Source organism: Phalaenopsis equestris, unplaced genomic scaffold (assembly GCF_001263595.1).
Source record: "Phalaenopsis equestris unplaced genomic scaffold, ASM126359v1 Scaffold000002, whole genome shotgun sequence".
NCBI classification, from domain to species: domain Eukaryota; kingdom Viridiplantae; phylum Streptophyta; class Magnoliopsida; order Asparagales; family Orchidaceae; genus Phalaenopsis; species Phalaenopsis equestris.
Window position 1 is genome coordinate 50,595,539 of NW_018164444.1, and position 18,388 is coordinate 50,613,926.

At 32.9% G+C, this 18,388-nt stretch overlaps 2 protein-coding genes across 7 annotated transcripts in view; one reads left to right on the forward strand and one right to left on the reverse strand.

Annotated features, from left to right (window-relative positions):
* LOC110029407 (protein arv1 homolog) overlaps positions 1-9,783 on the reverse strand; it is a 39,574-nt gene extending 29,791 nt beyond the window's left edge. For all 6 annotated transcript variants that reach the window (XM_020731710.1, XM_020731703.1, XM_020731696.1 and 3 more), the window contains exons 1-3: positions 9,390-9,783; positions 9,251-9,298; positions 3,242-3,331 (exon numbers count right to left, since the gene is read on the reverse strand). In XM_020731710.1, the coding sequence (XP_020587369.1) occupies positions 3,242-3,331; positions 9,251-9,298; positions 9,390-9,512 (261 nt within the window). In that variant the 5' untranslated portion in view covers positions 9,513-9,783. The remainder of the gene's footprint in view (positions 1-3,241; positions 3,332-9,250; positions 9,299-9,389) is intronic.
* A 4,283-nt stretch (positions 9,784-14,066) lies between these two features.
* Positions 14,067-15,572, forward strand: LOC110031049 (beta-1,4-mannosyl-glycoprotein 4-beta-N-acetylglucosaminyltransferase). The gene has a single exon (XM_020734085.1). The coding sequence runs from the start codon at positions 14,228-14,230 to the stop codon at positions 15,305-15,307; it is 1,080 nt and encodes a 359-aa protein (XP_020589744.1). The 5' UTR covers positions 14,067-14,227; the 3' UTR covers positions 15,308-15,572.
* Positions 15,573-18,388: the final 2,816 nt, after the last annotated feature.

Here is an 18,388-nt window from a genome sequence, read left to right on the forward strand (position 1 = left end):
ATATCGGCAGTTCCCATTCTATGTATTCCTAAAATGGCTTATTATTATTAATTTATAACCAGGCTTTGGATGATGATAAGCAAACTTGAAGTTGCAAAGAGTTTTGTAAGAGAAGTAGAAGCTATAACTTTTGATAATTATTAGAAGGCGTAATTCTAAGGAATGAAAAATGAGATATATATGACTAAGATGAAAGACCTAGAGATATTAATCAAGTTAGATGCATTTGAAAAGAAGAAAAGGCATCTTAGTTTAAGATAAAGAAATTAAGAAAAGATAGGAGTGCTATTTTAGGAATTTATCAAATAAGGGTTCAATGGAAGAATTTATTTTGTAATGCCATAATGAACGATAAAATGAATTATATTATAGAATCATTCAAAAATTTTAACTAAAAGTGAAATTAACTAGAAAATAAATACTTAAATGTAGCATTCATGTGAGATGGATATAAAATTTAGGGAGTTGAAATAATATTGCAATGATTTGGATAACAATCCTTTTCAATGAAATACTAACAATTAAAATTGATGTGGTACAATAGCCGTTGAGGCTCCTAAAGCCTATGCAATTTCTAACTATGTGAGTTAAATAATTTCTATTAAGAAGAGGATGTGAGTTAGTCCGCTCACAAAGGCTATATTTAGATAAGATGCCTATATAGATTGAGAGAGTTATTAGAACACTATAGTAGTTAGGTTAACATTTATTTTTCAATGATTTATTGAAGATGAAGTGGTGCAGGACTACAGCCATGTGCTCCTTGAGGCATAAGATTTTTATTACAAAAAGTTTTTGTGTTGTTCCCCCTATGCCACTTTTGAACTTTCTAGAATCATTAGATTACAAGTTGTTCCAACTTATGCATGGCATCTTCTGGCTTCAATACTTATCCACAGATAACAAAGAAATACATTTTGGATATACTTGAATCAAATTTGGCATATTGTCTCAACCACATATACTTATTTAGTAAAGAAAGGTTTATTCAACTATTGATCAACAAACTTCTTTCCATATTATGTATGATTGTGGCATGAGAGATACATTTGAGCACAATGCAAGCGCAATAGACAAATTTTGGAAAAAGATATGCTTGTACTAACACGGGTAATGAATTATCTTCTCCTGGGTGACTTCTTTCCTTTAAGGTAATTTCCACTCAGATATTTATATTTGGCATTTGCAAGATTTCTTATTTTATTCGAATTTACCATAATTGGTATTTTAAATGACCAGAAAAAAATTTCTTTACTAAAACTTTAGTTAAGACTTTAGGATTTATGCATAAATGTTTTGGAGAATTACGTAACTGCACTAATATTCTAATTAAGATGATAAAATTAATTTCATGTTCACAAATTATGTGATAGATGATTAATAGGATTATTCTTAAATTCTATATGATTAATTACATAGAGTATCATGGGCATTTTTCAAGCAATGATGTATGAATGCTTATTTGAGTATTTGAAAGAAAGAAACGTGAAAAATTGCATAAGAATTAATTTCATTAGTATGTAATTCATGATTTCATTCCAAATTTTCATACACCACATATCAGAGATTTTCATAAATGGTTTCATTGACATTAAATATGAAATTTATTATTTTGATGTGTAAGAGAAAGTGTATGTAATGATTTATTTAAAGCTTACAAGGTTAAGGATTTGTATTAATAAGCCATAAGACACTATTATTTTCTACATATTCATATGTTTATGTGCATGATGTTAAAGCATATAAATTATGAATGTTTATGATTACATAAAATGATCTATAAATATGTGAAGTATATGGAAAAGTGGCATGCATACAAAGGCAGGTATGCATATCTTCACGATATGAAAAGGTACCAAATCAAATCATAATTGGAAGAACCAGTAAAGGTCTTTACAAGAGGGCAAGTTGGTGATTTGTCATGGTGATAATACAAGAGAGTAGGTAGTTGGCCCCCTAATTGATTGTAAAAATGATGATATAAATTAGAAGTAGGCACCACTGAGTTTGGCAATTGTACATCCAATAGGAAGAAATACAATGATTATGGCAATTGATAGGGATTACCACTTGTGATAGTATATAAAGAATGATAAGTTATACTGTGGTACATACTTCCACATTGTTAAATCTTCATGTTCATGAATGTCAAGAATGAAAATAAACAATAAATGATATCAATTAATTTATGTTAGAAGAGATAACATAATTAATTATATATCTTCAAATATTGTGATTGTTCCAAACATGATTTGTTACAATCAACAGCATAATATAATGCAATAATACAATAATTGTATGACTTCATTATGCATCAAAAACTTGGCATAAGTCAAATTACAATTATTTAAATTGCCATTACATACATTTTAGATGAATAATAATGCATATTGTCCATCTTACTTGCTGTGTTTTTTGTTCACTCCATAGCACGCGCACCCTCTCTCTCTCTCTCACACACACACACGCACATACACGTATGTCTGATTGTAGCAAGGACAAAAGTAAATAAACATGTGCCTTATTTTGATGTAACTTTACAGTTTGTAAGGATCTTATCTGTGCATATGGAATGATGGTTTCATATATGGTTTCATATGATCTTAATATATATATATATATATAGTAGACTGGATTTATGTACAGTAGTGATTATGTTCAATAATAATTGATTCAAGATTTATGAAAAGACTTTTGAAGTGGTGTTAAATCATTGTATGGGTAAACCCTCTATACATAGCACTAGGTGTGGTCTGCTACATAGCGGTGGTGCATTTCAGGAAAGTTGAATCCTTCGAAGTTTGTTTTGGATATTTTTGAGACGAGAGCAAGCACAGGAAAGGACAACCATAGCACCCAGCAAGTGCCTCGCATGGATGTTTTTAGTTATAAATTTTGATTGAATTTCGTTTAAGGTGAGGCAAAAGATTCTTTTTATAAATTTCACCAACTAAATTCATGACAAACTATACCAACAAGTACAATCAGTGCATCATGATTAACAATCCTAAAAAACTATCCTGCATAAAAAGACAAAATAAATAGATACAAATCCAACTACCATTTTAAGAGACAAAAAATCCAAACTTGACATATATTAGCACTGGTCGAAACAACATCAAGTTAAACATGTACATTACATAATGTAAGACATGAAAAACTGGTGGGCCACTCTTTCCATAATTTATTAAATGATCAGAAGACATTTCGGTTAAATTTATTACTAACGTCTTTGAATTACCTTGAAGTCAGTCTTCTCCAAATTCAGCACATTGTACAGTAGATGCCGGAATGCTTTAGGCTTGTGCAGTATCAGATCAATAAAAATAATCTAGACAATTGAAATGTGTTCAATCAATAAAAAATATTGTCTGCGTTATTATTGTAAAACAACTAAGAAATGAGAAAATACTAATGTTAGAAGATAAAGACGCTGAAATGAAAACAGTGAAACCAAAGCCAGTGGCTAACTAAACTCTTTACCATACAGAGTGATACTCAATGCATCAAAACCTCCTCTAAATAATGCATTTGCATTATGTATACCCTTTTTTTTAAGATAACAAACTTTGCTTTTGGGACTTGGTCATACTTGCAACAAATGTAATTTACAAACATATGAGTAAAGGTAATAATAGACTATAGAAAAGGCCGCAAAGATGAACAAGTGTGTATAAATTCTTTCCATTGGCGTGAAGACCAATAAAAATAATTTATTGAAGTGTTGAATGAGCCATAATATATCCATCATGTTAAACAACCATAATACAACCAGATTAAGCATCAAGTTTATCAAGCTCAAAAACTCTATAATAGCACATTTCTGTTAAATGACTGATTAATTTAAAACAAACCTATGGTTTATTTAAAATACTCACTTATTCCATCAAGTTCAAGTATGTCCTAATATTTCAGCAGGGTGGTTTTATATCGATCTCCACATTAACAAGAACAATAAGCAATCCATCTTCTGAAGTATGCTAATGCACTGTTCCGACTCATGTGTTTCAGATGCTTTGAGCAAGTGCTATATTTGGCAAAATTGCATAGGTAAAAGAAGGTGAGCAAAATGCTCTCAAAAGGGTAAGTGCAATGTAAAAAAAGACACCCAATCTTTCTCTCAATTGATCTGCCCCTTATATAAAAGTGAAAAGGCAATGACAAAATGAGAGAGAGAGAAGAGGAGGCAATCAATCAGCTCTCAAAAGGATGATATCTGCATTGTTCTATTATACACAAGGAAAGTCAAATCATTCTTAAGGTCCAATTTTTCATTTAAAACCAAAATTTGGTTGAATTTGTTTGGTCGATTTTACTAAAACATTTATTAAGCCAAAATGGGTCACATGATCAAACATGATAGACTATGGGCTCACAGTTTTGGAATTCATTAAAAGACGATTCTTGATAACCTATAGAGTCTCTAAGCTAATTGAAAATCAATTTTCTGAAGAAAATAATGAATTATAAATAGTAGATCCCTATAAATTGATTTATTCAAATTGGGTTGACCAAGTCTTCTTAACTCACAGGTGAGTCAAGAAATAGGTGTTGAAAACTTCAGGATGAGTCCTGAGGCTTTTGGAGAAAATTCTACCTTGGATTTGGATCAAGCTAGTTTAAAGCGGTAAGGATCCAAAAGATAATGTACTTATCATGCAGAGAGGATAGAAAACGGCCCGCTAAAATTAAAAGGAATGCAAAGCACAAAAAGAATAGGAGTTACACAATAATAATGATTGCTTTGCGCTTAATTGCTTTTTTAAAGTAAAATGAAAAGAAAATAGGGTACAAAAAGGATAAGGCTTGAATTAGAATAATGTAGATATGAGATGCACCTTTTGAATATCATACTTAAAGAGGAGCATGGGAAACTAATCTACCAATAACGACACAGCTCAAATAGCCCTTAATAGTTAACACATATCACAAAAAAATATTAATAATTTGATTAAATATTGCTTCCAACCTTAGTTGTAACTTCTATTGAATCAAATCATGGGATCTTTTTTAAACTAGATAATGCTATGAAGATACAAGGGCATTTACAAAGTAATGCTATGGCAAAAAGAAAAATAACACAGCATGAAAAAGAATGCATAGTATTCATTTAGATTATCTAGCTTAAAGTCTAATGAAAAAAGGTGAGTGACAAAGAATTTTCTTCTGATTCACGCCCCTTTTGATATGAAGAACGCGAAATCTCTTATCCATACGAAAGTTAGCATTATAAATGCTCCAATTAGAATTAAAAATTTATTATGAGAAATAATAACCATTATGTTAACAAATAGGATAAATTTGATGCATTTCAAAAACTAGCAGAATTTTATCTATAATAATATCAACGGTCGTTGAAGTAACAACCAGGGCCAGCAAAGACAGAAACATCAGTCATTATCAGTATATGAGAAATAGATTCTAGCTCCAAGTTTTGGTAACAATCCTCAAGCAGTGAGGAGAATCTTTTATCAAGGGAATAGGAGGATAATTATGAGCAACTTGTGGAGATTGCGTGCCTAAATTTTAGTATTCTTCATCTCGAGAATAGCTTAAAAAATTCAAAGCATTTATACCAAAGGTATGAAAAAAGGAACAATATGATGTCATGTTTTCAAATTTTGCCTCTGCCAAAATCCAGGTAAAGCAGACCTAATCTAAACCTCTGTGTGAAAAAAGGGTTATAATGTCTTCCAATTCCACCAAGACTCTAACTACAAAGAGCCTAATAAAACAAGTTTTCATAGTATCCACCAATAAAGGCTTTCTAAAAATAGAAATCAAGGTGAATAAGATAGATTGGGTGAAAAAGTGCGAATAAATTTATGAAAATAAGACCCAAACAAGAGTTATAGGGGGGGCAATCAAAATAGGAGTCATTTTAACATATGGATCAAGAGGCCACTTATATTACATCAATACCCTAGCCACAAAGGGCCTAATAAAACAAATTTAGCATCCACTTATAAAGGCTTTCTAAAAATAAAACTCAAGGTGAATAAGATAGATTGGTTGAAAAAGTGCATATAAAAATATGAAAATAAGACCCAAACAAAAGTGACAGATATCTCTTAAGAGCAATCAAAATAGGATTAACCATTTTAACAGATGAATCAAGAGTCTATAGATATTACATAAGCATCTTGAGAGAAGTTTAACGTAATACGCTTCCAAAGAATGCCTTATAATAACATGTTGAGGATTGATGAGCCTAGCTTACTAGTCACCTATTAACTATAAATCTCACAACAAGTTTCAAATTGCCTCCATTCTAAGATGACTCACAGAGAATTTATTAATAAGTGAAAAGGCAAGATGCTTAGCAAGCAGAACTCTCCTTATCAAAAAATATGATGAATGTTGTTTATGTTAACTTATCGAATTATGGTAGAAGAAAAGTAAAAAATTATTAAAGATTAAACTTCTTCAATATCCAAAAAACATTTGCAAATAATCATGGGATCTATTTTTAACTCCATGCAGGTTTCATGTGGGCTGTCATGCATACTATTGCAAATGATTATAGGTCAATGAATATTCTTTCATGATGATTTTATGAACAAAACCTGTTGCAGAATTGAAGCGATTAGCAATATCTCTCAAATTTCTTGTGAAATATTTGGGTGGCTAAAAATTAAGGAGAAGGACCTCCTGATTTTATAGTGGCGTGCTTTTGCTTTGATTTAAGGGAAATAGTTGTTCACCTTTAGTTTTTTTATTTTTTTTTTTTTTTTTTTTTTTTTTTTGTATTTTTCCTCATCACCTAAAGCAAAAGCACACCATCTTAAAATTAGCAAGTCTTTATCATTAATCTTTAGTCACCCAAACATTTCAATTAGATGTTCAGTAGGGTATTTTAATACTCGGCAATCAATTAAATGTTGATGAACGTTTTTTGTGATTAATTGATCTCATAGAGAAGTAAAAGCCACATGTGTTAAAAAATCTTCTATATAGTTCAAATACCACTTGATATATTCAACAAATTCAAAAATTATCTAGCATCGTAAAATTTTATCTAAACTTGATTTTACTCAAAATAATCACACTCCTCTACATGCAAACAATATCACCGCAATCAAAATCACTATCAATCAAATTTCTCATTAGCAAAAAAAATTACATTAAAGTTAACTGTCACTCGATTTGAGAAACTTTCGACACTCATATAATTCATCTTCCTAATGACTCTACAAATATTTAAATCATACGCATATTTATGAAGGCAATTAGGTGAAAAATAAATCTTTTTTTTTTTGCCAGCAAATTGATGCTCCTTGACAAATAAAGATTAATTTGAGGAGATATATTGATATGATATGCACTAAAATAGGCAATTCTTACTATATCGACTATTAAATGTAAATTATGACTAAAATAAGACATAATTAATTAGTACAAGTGTGAATATTCATGGTTTACAATATAATTATTTTCTACCTCATTGGGATATATCTAAATAAGCAAATAACTTACCAATACTTCTCTATATAATGAGTAGAAGCATATAGATGAGTGCAAGTAATTCATGAGCAGCTATGTCTGTCATGTGCAACATGTGTTGAATTGGATCAAAATAAGTATGGAATTAAATCTTATCTCCATGTATAGATTTCAAGTGGATTGAAATGCATGATTACAAAAGATTATATGCCGAATAATATTTCTTTGTGATGAATTTTAAGGAAGAAAATTGTTGCGGGCATGCTACCAATTATTTGTAGAATTTTTTCGACAGCCAAAGATTAAGGAAACAAGCTTTCTCAATTTTAAGGTATATTGAGCTGCTAGTATATAAGTTCCCCATTGGTTGCGCCTCAAGTGTTTAAACAGTTGGAAGGCTCTCAAGGTTTTTTCGAGGCATCAACACAAACAAGAGCTTTTAGATGGAAGTTTTCTAGATGCAGTGTCACAAATCACGAGACTTCTTCCAACAGTGTGTGCAATGATAACAATAAGATCAAATGACTAGATCTTCCAATTCATTTCTTAAGAATGACACGCAATGATCACTTTATTTTGTACATTGTTTGTGCCTTTGTGGTTTCCGGCAGATTGGATCCTCTCTCACCTCTCCAATAAACTATGCCCTTTTAAGACAAGCCATTCAAATCTTGGTTTGAATTCTTTTGCTATCACATTGGGGTTATAACTGTATCCGTACTTGATTATGATTTCATATAAAAATTTAATGCTTATTCTAACAAACAAATATCCTTGTACTCTCACCCCAATGACAACGATATGAGTTATAATTATTGTTTATCGTCTTTGCTATTCTTACAATTTCCTCCTTAAATTTCTCCTAATGTATCATGCATCTCTTTTTTACATTAATCATCTTAAGTATATTAACGCGGGTGTCCTGATTTTTCATTGGTGCTGAGACTATAAGACCAGTGACAAGGGAACATCTATAAATCCAATACCATCATGCAAGATCATTTCATCAAACTGTGTTGTGTTGGATGGGTATCCATATGAACTGATCAATTGCATAACAGTTGTAATAGCATCATAATTAGTGGAAGTATATAACAAAACGTTTCTCTATTATATATTTATTTATAAGAACTATAATAATATTATAAGTATCCCACTGTAATGTAATTGTATAATTGTGCTTCTGGAAAAAGTAAAACATTAGTTTTAGTTAGTGTTCTCAGTTTAATAATTCCGTTGCCGTAAATCTTGTCTTTAGAATAGCAAGACAATTAAGCTTTTGGAACAAGAATAGCAATATCTGCTGTAACACTATTTATTACCATATGGATATGCCAGTTTCTTCAAAATATATGCTAGGCATAAATTGTAAACTTTGTAGAAGTGACACCATACAGCAGATATAGAGTTAATGACTTGATGCGTGGGTATTCATGAATTTATACCAGAGACATCAATAAGTAACAAAATCAAAACCACATCCATAAACTCAACAGCATGTAACTCCATTGGTGCCATCTCAATAACTTAATCACATGCCAGCAACCTGCTATGATGCTCAAATGGAAAAATCAATGCAGGTATTATATTCAATTTAGTTATCTATTGCAAGAAAATCATACCAAGTGTTTTGAACTATTTGACAATGAATTTGAATCTTTCGGGTGAGATACTGTGAGAAAGAAGCCACAAACATGATCCGCCGTTTAGGCAACTTAATCCATGATATCAGTTTGCCCTTTCGTGTTTTCCATATAAAGTTGCGTTAAAATCAAATGCTCCGCAAAAAGTGTTGGGATCTACTTACCATGAATTCACACTCGATATACGGATCAGCGACCGCCTTGCAATTATCCTGATAACAGGAGGGAGTAAAACAATGATTGAAATAAATATCGAGTGAGTTGGAGCATGCTTGGCAAAATTCATAATGCGGCGTCGCTTACGCATTTCATTAGACGGATGTTTCCCGGAGAATACTGCATGAACAATCTGCCAACCCTCCGACCACAGTTGACGCAGCGAAATCCATCGTGTTTCTGCTCTCTCGCTTCAGTGAATGGAATCATAACGAGACTATTGGGTTTTATGTGTTCTGCCTGCTTCCAAATGCGAGTGAAAAGGTGGTCGGGAAAGCGTTTAGGGCTTAAGGGAAAACAGAAAGTGAGAACACGGGGAGCGATAAAGATGGTCGATCACGACGGAAAGATTGGTGGATGTAAGCTGGATGCGCTTGGCAGAGACGATGGCAGCTGAGGGAAGTTCGCCGGCGACGAGGAGATGTTTGATGGATGAAACGCGGGAGCGGCTGGAAAAATTATTAGGACTCCGTAAAAAAATAATGACCGATGCGTTCTAGAGAGATAAAAATATTTCGACTCATTATTATTGTGAATATTTTTTTTTATTCGTGTGTTATTAATGTATTATTGAGAGTATATGAATATTCTCCACTCAATAACACATAATAACACATAATAACATATTAATAACAGATAATAACACACATAATAACACAATTATACACTTCTTAGCCCGCGGTATAACACGTGGAGAATATTTCATACGTGTTATACCGTGAGCTATGAGAGTGTTATAGGGCGGTTGTATAACACGTGGGGCGACGTTTTAACTCGCGACATAACACACAGAGAATATTCCCCACGTGTTATACCGCGGGCTAAGTTGTGTATAATTGTGTTATTATGTGTTATTGGTTTGTTATTTGTGTGTTATGAAACAAAAAAAAATTTATTTAGATGTCACAATTTATTTTTATTAATAACTTATAGTTATTTAATATGTTATTGAGGGTTTAGGAATATTTTGTGTTATAAAAATATTCCCTCGAGTTATTCTGAATATTTTTTTAGTTATTATTTTGTTATTTAATGTGTTATTTATGTGTTATTTATGTGTTATTCAGAATAACATGAGGGAATAATCATATAACACGGCGGCAATGATAAATAATGCAAAAAAATATTTGCTTTAGCTCTGTAACGCATCGGTCAAGCTGAGTCACGCATTAAATTTTTTTATTTTTATTTTTTATGTAAGTGAGTTAGTCTTCCATGTATCAGTACGAGATTAGACTCTGTAAATAGCTCTGCATGCGGAGTTTTGATGTAATAGTTTTTCGGAGCGTCAAACCCCATTCTACATAAAGGTATTTACATGCTTACCAGATAATTCCTATGTATTTATATGTCTAACATCTGAATCTTCATATTAAAATGCATTTAGATATTTACATATATATATATATATATATATCACACAATTCTTATTTAGGGTTTGTTTAAGGCAGCTGCAGTTTATACAGCTTCTGCTGATAACCAGCTGATCACGATAATCTACTGATCCGAATAAGCTGGCTAGCTGTTTGGTTTGTGCGTTCGGAAAACAGCTTATTCCGGATAAATGACCACCTTGTCCCTGTACTGGATAAGTTGTTTAGCTGTTTGGTTTTGCGTTTTGCAAATAATAGATTTGCAGTTTTTTTTTGATAAAATGTCGTTCAGACATTATTAATTTTAATTTTTCAAAAATCATTTTTTAATTATGTGCAACATAAATTATAATCAATAATTTATATTTTATACTAATTTTAAAATTTATAATAACTTCAATAAATTTATAACTTCAATAACCAAGTTTATGAACATCTAAAGCTATCCACAGAGATATATAAATTTGAACATAAGTTTTCAAACTTTTTTTCAAATATTTCGTCAGCTACTCTTAACTAAACACTCGCAACATAAATCAACTGAAGTTGTTTAGAATAAAACATCAAATATTACAACCAAATCTACTTATTATTATTATTATTATTATTTAATTTTTTTAAAGTAAGAAGTTATGAAGATTAATTGGGCAAAACATAATTAAAATAATATCTATATTTTGTTTTAGTTTTGACAATGAATAAATATTTAGGATTTGTAAATAAAATTTTAGGGGGATTTACATGCATAACACCTATCTTTAATAAACGAAAAAATATATATCTTTAACATCCTAAAATCGGACGGAAGGATCAGACATATCGGACGAAAGGAGTAGAAGGACGAAGGTTACCCTCCTCGCTGGTTTTCGGATCCTCGCTGGTTTTCGGGTAGGATCGGACGAAGGTTACCTTCCTCGCTGGACGGAAGAAGGAGAAGCACGAAGGTTACCTTCCTTGCCCGGAGGAGAGCGACAAAGGATGTGTAGGAGGGGGGAGACTGGCTTTCGGCGACGGAGAGCAACGAACGGATTCGAAGGCTTTGAATGGGTTTCAACGCAGTGAAGGAGAGCGACGACTTCGAATGACTTTCAGTACAGCGAAGGAGAGCGAAGGTTCGGGGTGAAGGCTAGGTTTTGTCGTGCGGGAGGGGTAGAGGTGGAAAACGACGAACAAAAACGCGGATTGCGGGTATAACCCTGCGATCTGCGTGTAATAAAAAAAAAAGTAAACGTAATTTTAAAATAATTTGTCCGGACGTGCGAAACAAACAGATAGACCCTAAACGCTGCCGCATTTACAAGCTGCCCCAAACGGACCCTTACATATCTAACATCTAAATTTTCATATTCAAGAATCAATTTTTAATATATTCAACTACTTGAATAAATGAAGATAGATAAACAGGAGATGAAATGAAAGAAGAAACCTGAAAAAGTTAAGTGCTGAGAATACATCTTATTCAACATACTTATTAACATAATGCTATTGTGATTATATAAGAAGAGGAGTGGCAATTTTGTAATATTGTCAAAGGGCAAAACAGACATTACATTGAATTGATATCTAATATAAAAACCTCTTTTACAGCTTCGACCTAATGCCTAACCGAGCAGAGGATTAGCGGTAAGTGAGACTGAGAGAATGGAAGAGACCTTGAAGCAGATTGAAGGTTCGTGAAGTCCATTCCTCTATTAGCCCCCTTCAAGATGAGGATCGACGGTGGAGATTGTCAACTTGCCAGTAAGAATCGTATGAGTGGCAACTGGTAAGGGTTTGGTCAAGATATGGGCATGCAAATCTTTGCTCGTGATATGATGAAGAATAATATGCTTGTTCTTGAGATGGTCGTTAATAAAATGACAATTCACTTCAATTTGCTTAGTCTAGTTTAAAGATTAATGTAAAATTAGAAGAAGATATCTATTTTGAATTAAAGGAATTGCTCGTTAAATGGTATTTTTTGAGTGTTCAAAAACTTATTCAAAGTGGTGTTGCACCTAAACAATAGTGGAAATATAAATTGCACCATTTTAAATAACTTTGTAACAACAAAAATCGAGCATTTAACTCTCGAGAAGGTGTTGGATTCGACACAATAGGGTCGGTTGATGACATGAAATTTTGTATGATTATTGCTGGCTAGTTTGAAAAAGAAATAAAATCAACAATTGAAGAACTAAAAGAGATTAATTTGAGAACTAAAGAAGAGCCTAGACCAACTTTTATTAGTTCTCTACTTAATGAAGTTAGAATTAATATAGAATATAGAGATGGTCACGATTTTTTAAACATAATTAGAATATATATAAAATCTAGAGACAAACACTTTAAAAAGTCCTAAAAAAATGATTTTATTTAAATATTTTGAATCTATGTGGAAATAATTATCACTTTATACGTACAAATTTATTTTGATTTTGTCACAAAAATTTTGAACGACTAGACATTAAATCTTGATAGGATGAGTTTTAGTTTCAAATTCAAAATCATTTAAGCTCTAATGTTAACAGTTTTATAGGTCAACTAATCATCTAGACAATACAAATCTAATAACACTAAAAGAGATTCAATCCGAGCAAAAATGAGCTAGGACAAAACACATGAATTATGATCAAAAGTTTTTAAATACTAATTGAAATGTAGAATAATTTTCAATTGTGGCATGCTTAAAATCAAACCAAGCATCTTGATGAGCAGAATTCAATGAGCCTAAAATCAATCAAATTTGAGATTATTACAATACTTAAATGCTAAGAGAACAATCCATGATCAAATTAATCAATATAATCATAAGTCATAGGATTTTGGCTAAATTTATAAAAACTTTCCTACCAAAAATTTATAATTATGACCTCATTTTTAGCATGAATAACATGAATGGAAGCAAAGAGTCAACTCCACGCTCTTGAAAATATTATAAAACTAACACCCATCAGAGGTTTTCCCCTGATGCTTGTTACAATCTGATTACTATTTCCAAGCAACTCTTCTCATCTTTATAACTCAGTCAAAATTTAGTAACCCCACATTCTCTACTCAGACAAAAGAGCAAAACTATATAAATTGAAACGTATAATGCATATATTTCGTTGGGCCAAATCTAGTGATTTTTTTCACTTTAAAAAATTTTCATGTAAAATACGAGGGATATTATTTTTTATAACTTTTGTTTTTTATATCTATGCATGTAGTTGAATCTTTGTGTAAAATAAAGACATTAATCAACGACAATATTGTGATAAATTTTTAACAAATAATAAAATTTGATTATTTTTTTTTTGAAAAATGATGATTTCATAAGATTTAAATGTTTGGCTAACCATAGTTACAAACCCATGTTATTTATATCACTAACAAAGAAATCCAAAAAGTCCAAATGTGATTATTTTAATTTCACACATTAAACATAATTTATATTCCATACAACAAAGAGTCCTCAAAATATATTTTGTGGCGTATTTAAAACACATAATCTAACTTCCTCCCCAAAATTAATCGATTTTTAGAACCGGTTCCAAAAGCAAGCGGGACCACGCCCCATTCTCATCACTCATGGCTCGAAGACCTCCCCACCCTCGCGGTGCCCGCCTCCTCCTCTTCCTCCTTCCCTCCATTGCCATCAGCTCTCTTCTTCTCCTGCTCTTCCACCACCACCACCACCTCCCATATCTACTGCGCCCTCTTTGGGACTCCCCTCCCCTCCCCTTCACCCGCCTTCCCCACTTCTACGCAGAAAACGTCTCACTCCCCCTTCTCTGTCACCTCCACGGCTGGTCCTTACGCCCTTCCCCTCGTCGCATCTTCGATGCCATCCTATTCAGTAACGAGCTTGACCTCCTAGAGGTCCGCTACCGCTCCCTCCTCCCCTTCGTCCATAGATTCCTCCTGCTCGAATCCAACTCCACCTTCACCAGCCTCACCAAACCCCTCTTCTTCCTTCTTAACACTCATCGCTTTGATTTCGCCAAAGATAAACTCCTCTACGCCCGATTCGCCCCCTTCACAAACCCCCAATCTCCTCAACCCCCTTTCCGAATGGAATCCATCCTTCGCTCCGCTGTCAATTCTCTCATCCGTCAATCCGGGATCGCCGACGGCGACATTATTATCATGGCAGATGCTGATGAGATTCCAAGCCCGAACACCTTGCAGCTTCTTCAGTGGTGCGACGGAATCCCTCCAGTGCTTCACTTGGAACTGAGGCATTACATGTATTCTTTCGAGTTTCCTGTGGATTTCAGCAGCTGGCGTGCAACGGCGAATGTATATAGGCCGGGGGTTTTGTATAGGCATTCACGTCGAAGTAACGTGATTCTAGCGGATGCAGGATGGCATTGCAGCTTCTGCTTTCGGAGAATCGAGGAATTTGTATTTAAGATGGTGGCTTACAGTCATGCTGATAGGGTGCGGCGAAAGAGCTTCTTGGATCATGAAAGGATACAGGGGATTATTTGTGAAGGAGGTGATCTGTTTGATATGTTGCCTGAGGAGTACAGCTTCACGGAGCTGATTAGGAAGATGGTTCCGATACCGAGATCAGCATCTGCGGTTCATTTGCCCCGGTATTTGATTGAGAATGCAGATAAGTTTAGGTTTCTGTTACCTGGAGGTTGCCTCCGAACAGCAGAGTGAGGTTTCAGGTATGGATTAGGAGAACTTGAGAAGATGGCGAACATGAAGAAGGGCTACTGGAGGTTGAATTTGGTCTGTGAGAGTTTGTTTAGAAAGTAATATTGGCGGCAAGTGCTGCAAGTTTCCGGCTTTAAGTTGGGGAAATCCATTTTTATTGCTCTGAAGAATGTTAAAAGACCTAAATTTCATGGTTTTGACGTTCCAAGGTATGTAACACATACATTATTATATAGCATTTACAGAGTTGTTATATTGCAAAGCTTATAGAGAGTACATCAATTTTACAGAAAATAGTTGATAGATTATTTCAAATTTAACTCTTGGTCATCTATAGCCTTTATCAGTTGCATTGCAAGATTATATATAACATATTGAAAATTTTATCGATCATTACTTTAATTACAGGACTGATAACAAAAGAAAAAAAAAAAGAAATAAAGAAAAAGGAAAAAAAAGCAAAGTAAAAGAAAAAGAAAAATGATATACTTTGTTTGTTGAATTCTCTGTTATATTTTATCTTTTTGATATTTTGATGTAATTATATTCAGCTATAATTGTTAGATTTAGATATTATGTATTTGATGAATAAACTGTAGAATTGTTGCTTTGGCTTATTTGCTGTTCGCTCATTCTTAATTCGATTGTATACTGAATAAATCATTCCATTGTCCTTACAAATTGATGACTTTTTGGATCCTTGTTGAGTGTATGATTTAATCAACTATATGGTGTGAATCTTGTGTTGAGCTTTGATATAATTGATTGAATATTATATTTTGTTTTAATAATTTGTAATATTTTTTAAGGGATTCATCTCTTGATCTCGATATAGTGAAAGAGAAATGATAAATAAACGTGGGACTCACAATTTATGGCAGTAATTTCTAAATTGCATTTTATCTTAATCAGACTGAATGATGTAATTATTGAAGAAATTTCTTATAACTGAATAAATGAAGACAGTTAAGGGTAATAATGTAACTCCAGTAAATGTATATATGTATATCACCATATCAGTCGTCATTCAGAGAAAAATTGTCATAATTAGGAATTATTCTTTTATGTAGCAGCAATTAATTCATTGAACTTGATATTAGAGTGGCAGTTTAGTCTTATTGATCATCCAACTTGACTAAATTCAGCATGGTATTCAATTATTTATTTTGTATGCTAGTTGTTTAAAATTGGCAATCTTCTTCTTAGTCCTCTCCTTCTTCATCCTTTTTCTTTTTCTTAATTCTGACTTCATTTCCACCGAAGCACATTTCTTCTTTTTTCTTTGTCACTCACCTTCTTTCTCTTATTCTCTCTTTATTCTTACATATAATGCATCTGGGAGATCGCTACAAGTTCATTGCCGCACTATATTGCATGCCCTAGCCATACATGCTTTATAAGGCTGTCACATGCTGCACTAAAAAATATAAAGATGAAAAATTAATCCATCATATTTGAATCTCATTTCAAATCATAGAAGAAATATAATTGAAAGTTTGCTTGGATCTGATGAAATACGAATAATGGGTTTTTGGCCTATCACCTCTAAAACGTTGTTTTTGAGAGAGAGAGAGAGAGAGCGATTCTTATTTTTGCTAAAGAGAGGATGAGAGCAAAATGAGAAACCTTTTAGACTGAGAAATATGACCTTATTTATATTGAATGTCCCATCATTAAATACCTGGCTTCCTTACCAAAAATAAAATGCCTTAAATGCCGCATAATTAATCTTTATTTGGTCACAAATTAATAGGTTTAAAATTAAGATATCACATAATATATAATTAATGTACACCAGCCCACACTTAAAATTTCTCAATATGTTGTACTTCTCGCAAAGCCTCAACCCTCATCATCGACTCCCACATTCACATCTAGTTACTTCGAGCACTGGCTGAGGTAAAATTTATTTATTTATTTGATTTTTTTATATGATTATGTATTTTGACTTGCAAACATGACCATTAGTTTTTTTGTAAATTTCATGCCAATGTGTGTTGCTCATTGAGATAAGCGTGTAGATATCAAATGCAATTACATGTGAGCTTTGTGGTGAATTCCTAGCTAGCAAGCGGACAATTTCCCTCATAATATGCATGTTATATATCTATATAGCGGCGACTCATTAAAATACCTGCTAGGTGGATAATGGATTGTACCCGACTCTACTACCGGGTTGAACTAACTCGACTCAAATCTAGTTATCATATATACAGTGCATGTTGCGCATAATTATTGTTACAGTTTGCATTTAGTTATTGTGGCATGTTGCACACACTCATTGTTGCTTCCCACATGCACTGGTTATTTCACGTCACACTGATTTTTTGTTCATGTTGAACACACCGACAACGCATTCTGCATACATCAACATTGCATGCCACATATACCTTGTTTGTGATTTTATGTTGCATCCTCTATAATCTGGACTTACAAAACACTTAAGCTTATATACAACAACACAAAGCCTTAATCCCACTACGTGGGGTCGATTACATGAATCCTTTTTCTCTATTGCATCCTATTCAGTGTCATATTTTCATTTAGTTTTAGTAAATTAATATAATTTTTAATACAATAAGCCCAAGTCTTTCTAGGTCTACCTCTGCCTTTCTTAACACAAGTCGAATCTATAACATCTACTCTCCTAATCGGATCATCAGATGGTCAACGTTTAATGTGACCAAACCATCTAAGACGACTTTCTCTAAATTTCTCCATCACAGGAGCTACACCAACCCTATCACAAATATATTCATTTCGCATTTTGTCTCTAAGTGTAAAGCCACTCATCCACCTAATCATTCTTATTTCGGCAACACTTAACTTATTATTATGCTTCTCTTTTAAAGGCCAACATTCAACACCATAGAGCATTGCAGGTCTCACCACCGTTTTATAAAATTTTCCTTTCAGTCTAAGAAATACTTTTCTATCACACAAAAGGCCCGAAGCATTCCTCCACTTCAACCAACCAACTTGAATTCTACTATTAACATCCCCATCTATATCACCATCGCTTTGGACAACGGACCCAAGATATCTAAATCATTTACACCTTTTAATAATTTGATCACCCAAAGT

Excerpts from the sequence above, each read along its gene's own strand:
- LOC110031049 (XM_020734085.1), top strand. The coding sequence starts at position 14,228 with ATGGCTCGAAGACCTCCCCACCCTCGCGGTGCCCGCCTCCTCCTCTTC.